This window comes from Lepisosteus oculatus, chromosome 2 (assembly GCF_040954835.1).
Source record: "Lepisosteus oculatus isolate fLepOcu1 chromosome 2, fLepOcu1.hap2, whole genome shotgun sequence".
Taxonomy (NCBI): Eukaryota; Metazoa; Chordata; class Actinopteri; order Semionotiformes; family Lepisosteidae; genus Lepisosteus; species Lepisosteus oculatus.
In genome coordinates, this window is record NC_090697.1 from 66,564,450 (window position 1) to 66,578,445 (window position 13,996).

General features: G+C 42.4%; 1 protein-coding gene across 3 annotated transcripts; it reads right to left on the minus strand.

Moving 5' to 3' along the window:
- Nucleotides 1-432: 432 nt before the first annotated feature.
- ccnq (cyclin Q) lies at nucleotides 433-13,673 on the minus strand. Of its 3 annotated transcripts, none has more exons than XM_015342953.2 (7): nucleotides 13,600-13,673; nucleotides 12,108-12,235; nucleotides 10,256-10,439; nucleotides 8,585-8,717; nucleotides 6,647-6,874; nucleotides 4,430-4,572; nucleotides 433-1,523 (listed from the first exon to the last, which is right to left on the minus strand). In XM_015342953.2, exons 2-6 carry the CDS (start codon nucleotides 12,211-12,213, stop codon nucleotides 4,483-4,485), a joined length of 741 nt encoding a protein of 246 aa, XP_015198439.1. In that variant the 5' UTR covers nucleotides 12,214-12,235; nucleotides 13,600-13,673; the 3' UTR covers nucleotides 433-1,523; nucleotides 4,430-4,482. The 3 variants fall into 3 exon arrangements, with proteins under 3 accessions (XP_015198439.1, XP_006625684.1, XP_015198428.1); XM_006625621.3 differs by lacking the exon at nucleotides 13,600-13,673 and adding an exon at nucleotides 12,923-13,081 and having other exon boundaries at nucleotides 433-1,428; XM_015342942.2 differs by lacking the exon at nucleotides 13,600-13,673 and adding an exon at nucleotides 12,923-13,081.
- Between the last annotated feature and the right edge of the window lie 323 nt (nucleotides 13,674-13,996).

Sequence of the window (13,996 nt, forward strand, 5' to 3'; positions counted from 1 at the left end):
CATAAATCGGCATGAGAACAATAGTTGGAGGGAGCAAACATAAAGGTAGTACAGCATCGATCTCAGTGAACTGAAGCTGTTTTTTGGAAGCTTTTCTCCAAACTGAATTAGGAGATCAATAAACATTTACTTTAACCTACATTAGGAGGAAGGCGGAGTGGCATTAAAAGAAATGGGTGATTCTATATATTGACTGGTGTTAGCAAGACAAGGACCAGATAGCGTAGCAGTTAAAGTACAGTGAAAGAAGAAAATGTTTGTATATGAAGAATAAAATTGTGTGTTGGGTTTACATAGAATTGCATTTTTTTATAATGGACTGGTTAGTCATGCATAAGGTTGGGAACAAGCAGATGTGCAAAATCACAGGCATTCAGGTTTACAAGCCACAGCTGCTCTGGTAGTTAAGCAAAGAATTCACGTAACATCAGCAGCATTTAAACAATTTATGATGTATCATTCTTGCATAACAATTGTACAAAGATTACGCTTGTCTTGCAATTAATGCATAACCTGCTCCTATTGTGAATATAGATGGATCCATTCCAACAAACACAGTATACTGAGAAACCCTTAAATTACAGTCCCACTTCATAGAATGGAAATAATTTAAGGCTTAATTATCTGAAAGCTCTATTATAAATTGCACAGACTGAACAAATAAAAAAGTATTTAGTATGACATTGACTTCAAATGCCCCACAATGAACATTTACTAAAATAAAGGTAATGAAACAAATATAGCCAGCACTATTCTGGCTCAGGCTGTACCTGCAGTGGAGGTCTTATCTTCCTTCTACACATTTTGTTAGAAACGTGCAGCTTCATGACGTCGATGTTTCATTTTGTTGAACCATGCACACATACATACCATGTGCGCATACCAGACACACAACGCGTCAATAACAAAAAACAACCAAACAATTCAAAGACAAATTAAACCCTTCTAAAACCTCACCTATTTAGAAGGGGCTGCACTACAAGCTCATTTCTTTAGTTTTTATACCAAAACCTACGGGAGAAGATTATAACTCTGTTAATAGAAGTCTTTCTGCAAGATCAACAGGCACAGTTGATTAAAATTTTTATTACATTAACAAAAATAAAATAAGGAACTAGCAATCATCTTAATCCACAAAAGAAGGGTTCCACTTAAACAAAAGGACTGAACAGGAGGCATTAGGAGCTAATGCAAGGGTAATGATGTGAGCAGCACAGCTCTGCAATCCAATCCATGCACTCTTGTGGACAAAATAAGTATTGCAGGTATAGCCTTCAACTTCTTTCACCTGAAGATAAACTAGAACAAGTCTGGCCTCACTGGCAAACTCCACCACCTCGTCCATCGCCAGACTAGAAGTCCCTTTTCCTCCTTCGTGTTATTTTACTTCTTCAAGTTGCATCTCCGAGCTCCAGCACAATGCGAACCCTTGGAAACACTCAAAAGTCCAAACGGGATTTCTCACAGATGTTCAAACCGCTATGTTCAGACAAACCTGGACTTCAGTGTTTCTGTTGCACAATCTAAACAAAAGAAAAAAAGAAAAGAAATCTTCATTACACTGAAATCGTGCTTTGTTAAGCACTTGTGACTCCACAAGGGTATGGCATGGAAAAAGAACGATCCCGGTTCAACTGCCTTAAAAAAAAACACACAGTCCCTCGTACAAAGGTTGGCTGGTGAGAAGTACCTTGATTTTCCCTTCAATAATTAAATCCCAAAGAACCTTCCAAGGACTTGGAAAAGAGGGCTGAGACCTCACTCAAGCCCAAGACCAAAAAAAAACCAAGGTAAAACCTCACATCAAAAGCTGTCTCAAACCCTTCCGGTGGTAGTGTGGAACAGCGGTCTGGGCTCTTGACGCCCATCTGGAGGGTTGCAGGTTAAAATCCCAGGCACGGACACTACTGAGTGACCCGCTGAGGATATGGTGCTTCAGCCAGGTTGTCCCAGCTGCATAAACTGGTGCTTCAATTGACATGTGGCCAGTAAAAAGGATAATTGTCATTTATTTATATTACAATTTGGATAAACGCATCGAGCAAATAAAATAAGACAAACAACAGTGAGGAGGTTTGAAGGCTTAGGCATTCCAAATAAAATCAAATTAAACTGCTCATTGTTTTAAATGAGTTTAGAATGAAAAAAAAGTGTTTGAACTTCAGTGTTCCCTCCATTGATGATGACAAAGTGCACCTCTCCACCATGGTCAAGGTCAAGATTCCTCTCACAGCCTTGCAGAGTTCCAATACATTCTGTGCTCGCAGTGCTAGCTGAACTACAGCATGCAACACCTCCTTCTAGCAAAGTACGTTTCCACTCATAGAGATGGTTTTAGCTGCTTCAGATCGGGCCTTTATTGATAATAATGTTTCTTTATTAGCCCTATACAATTTCTTGCATTAGGAATTCATCTTTTCGCATACCCCAGCTTTTTTCTCCAAGGAGACACAGACACACAGACAGGGAGAAAAGCTTGGGGTCAGAGCACAGGGTCTGCCATTGTACGGCGCCCCTGGAGCAGTTGGGGTTAAGGGCCTTGCTCAGGGGTCCAACGAAGTTGGATTCCTCTGCTGGCTGCGGGATTTGAACCTGCAACCTTCCAGTCACAGGCGCAGATCCTTAGCCACAGAGCCACCGCTCCGCCAATTTATTTATTTAATAAAATATGAGATTTATTAAAGTGGAAATTAAAACCGATTGATTGGGTAATCACAGTGGTTAGCACTGTTGCCTCGCAGCCCTTGGTTCAATTCTTCATGGAGTTTGTATGTTCTCCTCCTGTTAGCGTGGGTTTCCTCCCACAATCCAAAGACATGCTGGTTAATTAGGCTAACTGGCTTCTGGGAAAACTGAACCAGGTGGGAGAGTATGCATGTCCATGTCTGAGTCTGTTCTGCGATGGACTGGCCACCAGGGTGTACCCTGCCTTGTGCCCATTGCTTGCTGGGATAGGCTCCAGCTGCCCCCAGACCATGAACTGGAAAAATCGGACAGAAAAAAGATGGATGGATGACAGGATGGGGCAACAGCACTTCAGTGTAACTCAGAGGTTCCAGAAAGCTCTCCACTATCATCCCCTCACCAGCAGGCCCTCAGCCCGGCACAAACACAAACGCCTCTCATCTCTCTCTTTTTTTTTTACAGTTTTATAGAACAATGAAGAAAGGAGATTGTAAAAATACATAATGTTGTCCTAGATAACGCTCGAGTCGCGTGGAAACTCTGGGGAGTTATTCCATTCCCTCGACCGTCCGTGACTGCAACTCCAAAAAAGAAAAAAAAAAAGTAGGCCAGCGAGTTTGGGAGTTGATTAATGTCGTTCCGTTGTTCAGTCCCTCCCAAAAAGGGGAGGAAAGCACAGTGAAGACACCAAACCGTTCACAAAGCTGTGCTGCCAGGTGAAAGACTTGGGCATGTGGTTGAAGGAGAAAGGCTCAGAACCAGGAGGGTCCCAGGTCAAACCCTGCATTACCCTGAGAACGTTACTTAACCACCTTCTGCTCCCTTAGATGGGCCATTAAGTAGGGGGAGGGATATCTGTGACAGCACACAGTGGACAATTCCTGCCACAGGCAAGGTCAGAGTGTTAAGAAGATGACTCCCACTTCACACAGGTGTGCAATACAAGCAGCAATGGCTAACTAACTGGTCTAGAACCCAGAAGCCTTGCAAGTTCAGATCTTTACTTGCAAACTGCACAACATCCTCAATTTCTTCTTGAACAAAGCCCTTCATCAGGGGAAACCCCACAGTGGCTCCAAGCCGAAGCAAACGCTTACATTAGGAGGAAAGTGTAAATTAAAGGGATAATGTGTTTGTTTTTTTTTTTTTATCTTTAGCACTGCCGTCACCATGTTTGATAATGGAACGTCACCACCCTTGTGTTACTTGGTGCTCTGAACCATGATGCCATGATGTAATGGTGTACAAAACGTCCACATTCTGTACACTGATGGAAGTATTAGGATTTTTTTCTTTAATTCCATACAGCAACCAACCAGCACTGACTTGCTTACCTAGCGTTACAATACATATACCGGCTGCACTGGAGAGGAAAACATATTACTAACCTGTGTATGTGTCTGCCTTGGGATGGACTGTCGCCCCACCTCGTGCCCTACACATTAAAACTAGTCGGTGGATTGCCACTATACAGCTTTTGTATAATAGATCGATAATTGGAAAATGTGCATTTAATTTTAATTTTGGAATTCTTATTTTATAGAGCACTTGTGAAATGTAGGTTATCTCACATGTTTGCAAGCTGACACCATCTAATAAAAATCTTGAAGGCATGTGCATTTTCACTGCTTATAAACATGCAACTACAATCGAATACCAAAAAAATATCTTATTTTATGTGTGTTTTTATCAGAAAACTAGAGCATTTCGTGAATGAGCAAGAGAAGTTCGGGTGGTGTCTTACCTATGAATGCAGGCAGGGTCCAGTTTTATTGTCATGTCACTGTTCAGTCTCTCTCAGGTACATTTGGCTTCCAAGTCATAAAGTTGCAAAAGTTCACTGATAATGTCGTCAATGATGGGTTTCGTAATATCATCGCTTAAGACCTGGACAAGACAAAACAATTTTGGATTGGAAACCGTAACATGGGGGGAAAAGCATAACAAGGACAACACACAGTTCATAGCACAATGTAAGTATATAGAAGAGAATCACAAATAACTTCTTTTTATCAGTAATTGGTAGAATTGTCTATTTTTTGTGACCTGGGTAATGGTTAAGGTTCTGGACTCTATATAGTCCAGGTATATAGCTCTTCACTTCAGGAAAATTAAATAAAAAGAGTCAGTAAAAGAGAAGCTGCAAGCTGAGACATGACAAACACACTATCGGCTATTCCAAATCAAGTGGCGGGAGATACAAAAAATCTGTATTTAAAAAATAAAGTATCATCTAATGCATCAATCTTCAGTTTTTATTAACAATTCCAATTAAACAGCTCATATCAATAATAATACTTGCACATAGCTAGATTAATTAGAATGATTAACTTTCAGTGTTGAAGTGAGGATGTCCACATGCAGGTATCAGACAATCCAGAAAAGAAAAAAAAAAGAACTAGAACCCATTATGAACTGGATTAGAGAATCACAATATCACTGGATCAGAAGGAAAAGGACCCATCCAGTCCAGGTAGAAAAACTATGCAAACTATGCACAGCTTTCTGAAGAGGAGAAGAGGTGTTCAACTGTTCTACAAGGGTGTAAAAACATTAGGAACAAAGCACACTCTGTCAAAATCAAGGAGGCATGTGTCATGAAAAGCTCCTGCAGTCCATTTTATTTTTAGCATTTACTTGCAGAATCACAGACTTTTTTCCTGTTTATATCCCATTCTCCTTCCAATCACCTCCAGGCACTATTAATATAGTATAGGTCTAGTAGGTCCACAAACGTTGTTTATCATTAGTCAGCACACAAAGGCTGCATTGGGAAAGCTGCTTTCTTAAAGCAAACGGCATGACTGCCATTAAAAACAGTATTGCCAGCTCAGAGACTTAGGTGTAAAACAAAATCAAGAAATCTTCCAATCAGATCTTCTGAAGTGTTTTTTTTTCCTATTAAATCCTAAAATGGAGAGCTGTATGTAGGTCCCACGCAAGTCCTGGAGAACAGGCAGGACTGCAGCTCTCTCTTAACCACTGGTCACTGAAGATCTGGGTGAAGCTGCTTATTTGGTCAAGTCAAGTCACTAAGCAATGGTTTAGCTTATTATGAACTGAAGTGGAATTAAAATCTGTAGACACACTCTCCTATTCTCCTTCCAGGACCAGGACTGTACACCCTGCCCTAAAAACAGACGTAAGTATGGATAACGGAAGCAAAATTAGGATTCACAGTAAACCTGAGCGGTAGAATGAGACAACGCAGTGCAACACAAGCTCGGTATCTGCATATATATCCCACTTTAAAACTGTTTTGTCAGATACCGCTTACAAAAGGGAACAATCTGCCAAGACATGTTAATTGCGAAATTATGTATCCTGTCTGTACCTTCATTTTCAATCAGTGGGGAAATATTTCAGCTTCCAGTGATGACTGGGATTACTTGCTCATTCATACCTCATGGAAAAACACAAACTGCTTTCTAGCAGCTGGACTTTACTTATCATAAACAGGAGTTTCAGTATTTCTGACACAAACTAGAGCCTAACGCTGGGCTTGTGCCTGAAAACGTGAAGTCTAGTGAAAGAATGTTTGAAATTTTCTATCTAACATTATGTGAATCGTCGTAAAAATCTCCACTCCATTAAAATAAACAATCAGGCATAAAGATAAGCTTTAACTTATGAACAGTTTCAAATGAGAGGATGCCTTTTAGCCTATTTAGCAGTCAGTAGCTAATAGTAGCAAACAGTGGCTATAGTAGCCAACCTACTATAGGTTCTTATCTAGCTGTTTACTGAAAAAACCCAGGATATCAGCTTCAACAGCATGGTTGGGAAGTGTGTTCCCCACTCCCACAGCTCTCTGTGTAAAGTGACCTATTCCCATTAAACAAATAAAATTCACTGGTTTCTCTAGCTTTAGTTTTCCTCAAGGCTCATTCACTTCCACGCCGCCCAGCAGGCTGCCAGCTAGCGCACCCGGGCTCAGGGCAGCAGGGACAGGGCCACTGACCTGCCACCAGTGTTTCTCGGCCTCCGCGTCCCCCGGCACCTCCATGCCGTAGGTCTCCAGGGCCAGGCAGAGCACGGCCACAGCGATGTGCTGGGGGTGGTGGCGCAGACACAGCGTGCCGTGGTAGCTGTCCCGCAGCAGGGCCCACGCCGTCGCGCTGATCGGCGTGCGGCTCCAGGCGTGCCTGTTCACCAGGTTCTTCAGAGACACCAGGTAGTGCAGGAGGTACTGCAGGGAGTGCAAGGATAAAGAAAGCGTGCTTTTAGACTGCGACAGGAAGGTGCAGGGGTCTGCGCGCCCACAGGTTTCTGATGAAGCTGAAATGTCACCTCCGGTCTCAATGTGGAAAAACAAGGCACCCACCAAGTTTGCGAGAGGCCTTCGAGGCATCCTGGAAGATCAGAATGCGAACTTTCAAATTCCAGCATTTAGAAAACAACAATGTGTTAAAATTGTGACTTATTTCCTATTTAGTTCCAATAGGAAACACTCCCCAGCTTGCCAAAAATGTTTAAACAGCTACGCAAATGTTTTTCACTGCAAAAGCATCACGGCTGCAGGCAGGGTGGTAAGCAGTAAAGGGTGTAATTTTACCATGCATCTTAGTGCACGCACAAAACATTCCACTGCTTGCAAACAGGAGATCACAGTTACACACCCATTGACGCCACCTTCCACCTTGTTTATTAACAACAGCATTTCTGCACTGATGTAACAGTACTTGCTCGGGGTGAGCCTGTTGAAATGACTGCACCCTCTGGAGCTTGAAAACCATAGGAAATCCACTGGGATACATGACCACCTTTGGGGGTCAGTGGATCTGCTTGCCCATCTGCACACTGTGCTGTGTTTTGCTGCTGGGAGATTGAACATCATTCTGGCAAGTGACGCCACTGTGGTAGCTCTAGACTGTGAAGAAGGAATTTGGAGGGGAGAACCCAACAGGGCTCATTCAGCAAAAGCTTACAGTAGTGTGACCCTTTGGTTCTTGCAAAACTGCAGAGTCACTAGACTGGGCTTTTGGGTCACTGGATTGGTCTGCTTGTTAAATAATAGTACGACAGTGTGTTGGGGAACAGATCTAACAAGTAAACTGAAACATTAACTACATATGCAACAAATATATGGTGTGGATTCTCTTTCAATGAACATGCCAATGGTTAAAAAATGGCCTAAAGCAAAATGATAAGAATCTGTTCCACGATGATGCAGGAATCAATATAATGTCAAACGTCATCACTGAAAAGTAGGCAAGTCCTTTTAAGTTTTTAAAGTCAGTGAATTTTTTGCATTTGTTTTTATATATATTCAATTTATCACAAACAGAATTCCTCCGTCTGCATTCACAAAACTGCCTCCCGGAGGCATTTGCAGTGAGTCTCACTCAACTGCAAAATACATCACTTGGCAAAATAAATATTGGCTCACGTATATAAACCAGAAAAGTACAGCATGTAATGATTATAGTTCAGGTGGGTAGCTGCGTCAGCATGCGTAAGCTGCAAAGGAACAAGTAATAGGTTTATTCCATGCTGAAAAAAAGAAGAAAGAGAACACAACATTTCGGCCGTGGAGCCTTCTTCAGGTGTGAGGAAGACCTGAAGACCTCACACCTGAAGAAGGCTCCACGGCCGAAACTTTGTGTTCTCTTTCTTCTTTTTTTCTGCATGGAATAAACCTATTACTTGTTCCTATGTAATGATTATACCGGTTAACACCTTGCCATTTTACCACTGCAGTCCCAACCCCTTAGGTACCCAGTCTCACACTGTGAAGGTCTGTAGTAAGTTAGGTTAATCTTTTATTCTTTCAGAAAGAAGAAGGACTTACTGCCCCCATAATATATATAAATATTTGTATGGGCTTATTTTTTTATTTTAAGTATATACTACTTGAATTAAATCTTGCAGAAATCACTACTCATCCCGGGCTCCTGACCTTGTGGGGATGCTGGAATGACACCTGGAAGCCGAGGACCCTGAGCACGAGCAGTTCACACTGGACCACGCTGTCCCTCAAGTCCCAGAACCGGCTGTCCAGCTCCAGGGGCTCACTCCGGGGGTTCAGGTACCTCCAAGACAACAGCACAGCACAAGGCGGCGCTCAGCACCGGCGAAGGACCAGAAATCACATGAGCAATGACCCTCCCCACTGTGGAGACCAAAATATCTGACCAATCGGATGGCACCATGGTCAAGGAAGAAAACAGGAGCTGTGAGGAGGGACGCAGTCTGCAAGTACTGTATAGCCATACTTTCTCCTGGACACATTAAGGAGGCACTAGCCATTTATAGATGTAAAAAGGAGGAATCCCTATTGCTGGAAGGAGAGGAGTCTCTGAGTGATTCACAAGTGTAATAGTAGTACTACTGGACACACTGCAACATGGCTCCCAGATCAGAATGTCAAATAGTATGAAAAGGATAAGACTGCATTGAACTTTAGGGTTTTGAAGGCCACCAAATGGTGGGCAAGTGCGTTTGTGGTTGATGCAAACTCACGGGATATATTCCCACTCTGGTGCTTTCATGACGTCTTTGCCCAGCAGACATCCTAACACAGCCCTGAACTCAACTCTCCAATGGGTTGTGCAAGCAGTTTTAAACACAAGGGAAGAGTTCCTCCTTGTATGGTATCATGCTTTTACACCAGCTTCGTCAGCTCTCTATGGAGCCTGAGGGTTCAAAATCTCTTGTGAGCATCCCTATTCTCACCCAGCAACTCAGACTCATCACAGCTCTTACCTATGCGATTTAAAATTCACTAGTCTGCTAACTAATTAACTAGCACTAGCTGTAAATAAGTAACTAGTTTGCAGTGTGCTTATCAAAGTTTAGGGTGGGGTGGGCAACCCTAACACTGGAAGGCTGGTATCTGTCAAGGTTTTCATTCGAGTTCAGTTCTTAAGTTAAACTAGCTAGTTACTGGCTTAACCTGACAATTTAACAGTTTCCTCCAGTTCGGGCAGGTACAGCTGACGACACAATAACCCTCGCTTGGTTCATAGTGGCGAACACAGGTGGAAATCAGGCATTTGTCAACTCCAAATTGGGTGGATACATGATATTTTAAATGACAAGTTTTCACATTTCTTCTTTAATTACTTGTAAAACAGTAATCAGATTGAGTAGCTCTCAATTGCACGACCTTACTCAAGTGAACATCGGTAAATAACGCCAGTTACCAATGAAGGCGTGAAGTTTCACTGGGAAACAGGTCCCACACCTTAAACCCTAAACTGAATCTGTTTTATTATAAGATCACTTTATTAGCCAAATACAATTTCTTGCATTAGGAATTCATCTTTTCGCATATCCCAGCTTGCTCTCCATGAGACACACAGACAGGGAGAGAAGCTTGGGGTCAGAGCACAGGGGCAGCTATTGTACAGCGCCCCTGGAGCAGTTGGAGTTAAGGGCCTTGCTCAGGGGCCCAATGAAGTAGGATTCCTCTGCCGGCCGTGGAATTTTTACCAGCAACCTTCCAGCCACAGGCGCAGATCCTGAGCCACAGAGCCACCACTCCGCTCCGGCTGCTGAAAAAGTGTGCTCACCAGCCGAGACAGGCATGCACTGGTGGGAAAGGTGTGCACCTGCTAGGGCCCAGTACCTGTGGCACACGTTGATGATGTCCCTGGTCCGCAGGTGCTGCTCCTCCACTTTGCCCGCAAGGTAGATGGCAGACATGGCCACGAGATGAGGCTCATATACCTGCAGGCTGGCAGTCTGGAAGAAGCGGTGGTACACCGTGCACGCCGTGGCAATGGGCACCGAGTGCATGCCGAGCTTCACCCCTGCCGATACACAAAGAGGGAGATACAGCAATGAAGGAAACAGCAGTCCGCTACGGTTGAGAATAGAACTGCACGTCTGGGGCTGCGCTCCTCAAAGTGGCTGTGGGTCACCCTCCACAGTCCAGCTTAAGAACACAGCAGGTCTGTAACCTTTTTTTTTACACGCAAGAGGCCATTCAGCCCATCTAACCAGTTTGGTAGCTAGTAGTCAACTGAGCTGAGGATCTCATCGAGCTTTTTCTCGAAAGAAGCCATCAGCTACCACCTTTACTGCAGCCTGCATCCCTTTGGTTCTGAAAAGATGTTCTCACGCCCCTGATCAAAATCACTGAAGCAGTTTGTCTTTTCCATTTCTGTTTGATTTACCTTTAAAAAAAAAAATCTGGCACACCTCAGAAAGGTCATCTTGCACCCCAGGGTAGGAATCACTGAGCTACAACACCATGGCAAGGCAGCCTGCTCCACACTCCCACAACCCTTTGGGTAAAGCTGTGGCTCCTGTTCTCAGTTTGAAATGCACTTCCATGTAATAACTATAATAATTGCTTACACTTATATAGCACTTTTCAGGACACTCCACTCAAAGCGCTTTACAGGTAATGGGGACTCCCCTCCACCACCACCAATGTGCAGCATCCACCTGGATGATGCGACGGCAGCCATAGTGCGCCAGAACGCTCACCACACATCAGCTCTCAGTGGGGAGGAGAGAAGAGTAATGTAGCCGATTCATGGAGGGGGATTATTGGGAGGCCATGATTGGCAAGGGCCAATGGGAAGTTTGGCCAGGACGCCGGGGTTACACCCCTACTCTTTTTGAGAAACACCCTCGGATTTTTAATGATCACAGAGAGTCAGGACGGCGCCTGTTTACAGTATAGTGTCCCTGTCACTATACTGGGGCATTAGGACCCACATGGACCTCAGGGTGAGCGCCCCCTGCTGGCCCCACTAACACCTCTTCCAGCAGCAACCTTAGTTTTTCCCAGGAGGTCTCCCATCCAGGTACTGACCCGGCTCACACCCGCTTTCACTGTTCATCCCAGCAGATTTCTTTATAATGACTGTGTTAGTGGTTTCAGATCTAGCAGACACCTTGACATACAGGTGCTACAGCAAAATACTTGATCGCTGGTGAGGCCAAAATAACTAGAATGGTAATGGGACTCAAGGCTCAGGTCGCAGAATAAGAGTGTTTTAGAGAATATTTAAATTTTTACTTATAATAATAATAAAAATAATAATAATAAACTTTATATTATATAGCACCTTTAAAGGTGGCTTCTCAAAGTGCCTAACAGAATGAGAGCAACAATAAATAAAAATAATACACAAGATAAAACACAATTACAATACACAGAGGAGACAGTGGATGGTGGTACTTAGTATAGTATAGTATAGTAGGAGCAGAGGGATAAAGAATGGAACCAGTTAAGTAAAGACTCTTCTGAAGAAGAAAATTAAATTTAAAGAAGAATATTAAATTTGCATTATTTCCTTTCTTTTCTGAGAGTGACATTTTGTTTCATGCAAATCTTGCAGCGAGAGTCCCTTGAAGCTATTGTGAAATAAAGAACTTTAGTTAATGTGGCAAACAGAATGGAGGGAAGAGCTATACCGTCATACAGTTTAATTTGGTGCTTGATTGGAGATTGAGATGTGCCTTACCAGTCTCCATAATGAAGCGACACACTTTGAAGTGGGTTTTTATGTCCGAGTTGGCATCCATCTCACTGGGACACCGGCCACTGTCTGCCTCTTCACAAACCTCCATTGGGGAACTGTTCGGGTCTGCACTGAAATATAAATTCAGCAATGGAAACCAGCGCAGCGCACAGTGCAAAAAAACGCTAAGCTAACACAGACAGCTCTAGCTAAAGTTAAATCATTGTAACCATTGTGGCCAAATGCTTCCCACAACCCAATGCAGCAGGCCACCGACCGGATTCTCAATAATGCAAAGGCTATACTGACATCGCCCACAAAAGTTTAGAAAAACAACCCCAAGTCCGTTGAAGTGTGGTTCAACAGTTCCCGAAACATTTTTCATCATTTAAAACTCGAAAATGTAAAATCTCCGCTTTCTTTTTTGTACCTATGTATCGCAGGTCGACATGCTCTGAAAACTATATTTGTATATGCACTACGTTCAGTCCATACGTTAAGGTATAATAAACCACGATAAATTAACCACGACACTTGCAATCTCTTTTTTTATTTATGTTTTATGGGGCCTTTTATTTTCTACTAATAGAAATACACAGAACAATTCCGTACATAAGCATCAATTAAAATTTCAATTACCAGACATGCAAAATCTTGCAAATACACTTAACCATCAAAGAAAGTGTGGAAAAGGTTTTATCAACTGAAGTATAAACACACACCCCGAATTAAATATCTGAATCCAAGAAAGAAAAATAAGTAAGAAGAGGCAATGTGCTTTTAACTGCTAATGTCTTAGACTTAAAAGATTAACTTACGTTACTCAAGAAACGAATGGCCGAGACTTCCGAATAAATCAAATATTTTAAGACATCCACAGAAATTTTAAATGCGAAACTCTCCAATATTATATATCAACAAAAAATACGTTTTCTTAGACAACATACAACTACTCCAACGCATACTTCCATCATGCACTGTAATACCATAGAGTACACATATAAACAACGCTCTAACCACATCGGGAAGTGCGAATAAAATAGTACGCCACCTGTTGAACGGGAGTCGCCAAAATAAATAATATTGACATCACCACAGGCTCTCGAGAACAGGTCAGCGTAGGCAAAAACAGAACAGTACATAGGTTTTGTTATATTTTCCTGGTTGAAAAACGCGTCTGCTTATTTTAATCAGTGATTCGGTCAACCAGTGTTTATAATTTAAATCCAGTAAGGCCTTTACTGCTCAGGTATACAATCAACGTGCATGATAGCGAAGCAATTATATTTACTTGGATAAGATATATATATATAGGTATAGACTTAGCATTTACATCTTTACTGCGTAACACAATTCATAATGAAATAAAAAAGTTTAATTATTTTAATAACATTTTGTAAAGTAATATGAACTTCTAATACACATCACACCACCACAATTAAGGCATATATCCATAAAAAGACACGAGGAATTGTGAAAGAACTAAAAATTGAACCTTTAAAAATGAACTGTTTCGCTTTGGGTTAGCTTCCACTGAACGTTAGGAAGTTCCTTTAACTCTCCAGTGTCCTCTCCGGTTCTATTCTTGGCCGGGGACGGTTCTGAATGTCGGCTGTTTGTGGTCGCCTTTGAAGCGGGATCATCAAAGGGAGTTTCAAAGCACCTGGTCAGTGCACACAGGTTAGCCTGCGCGGTGAGGTACACGGTCTAAGGCTTTTGCTTCTAAATGCCGCTAACGATTTTCTGATAAATCAAAGATTTATGTGTGTGTATATATATATACCAGAGCTAATTTTGCTAAACTGAGAGTTGCTGTCTTTTGCCAAACCAATACCATTTACCAATATTTGGGGTATAGTTCAGCATCAAACGGATACTCTCAGAAATGTTAC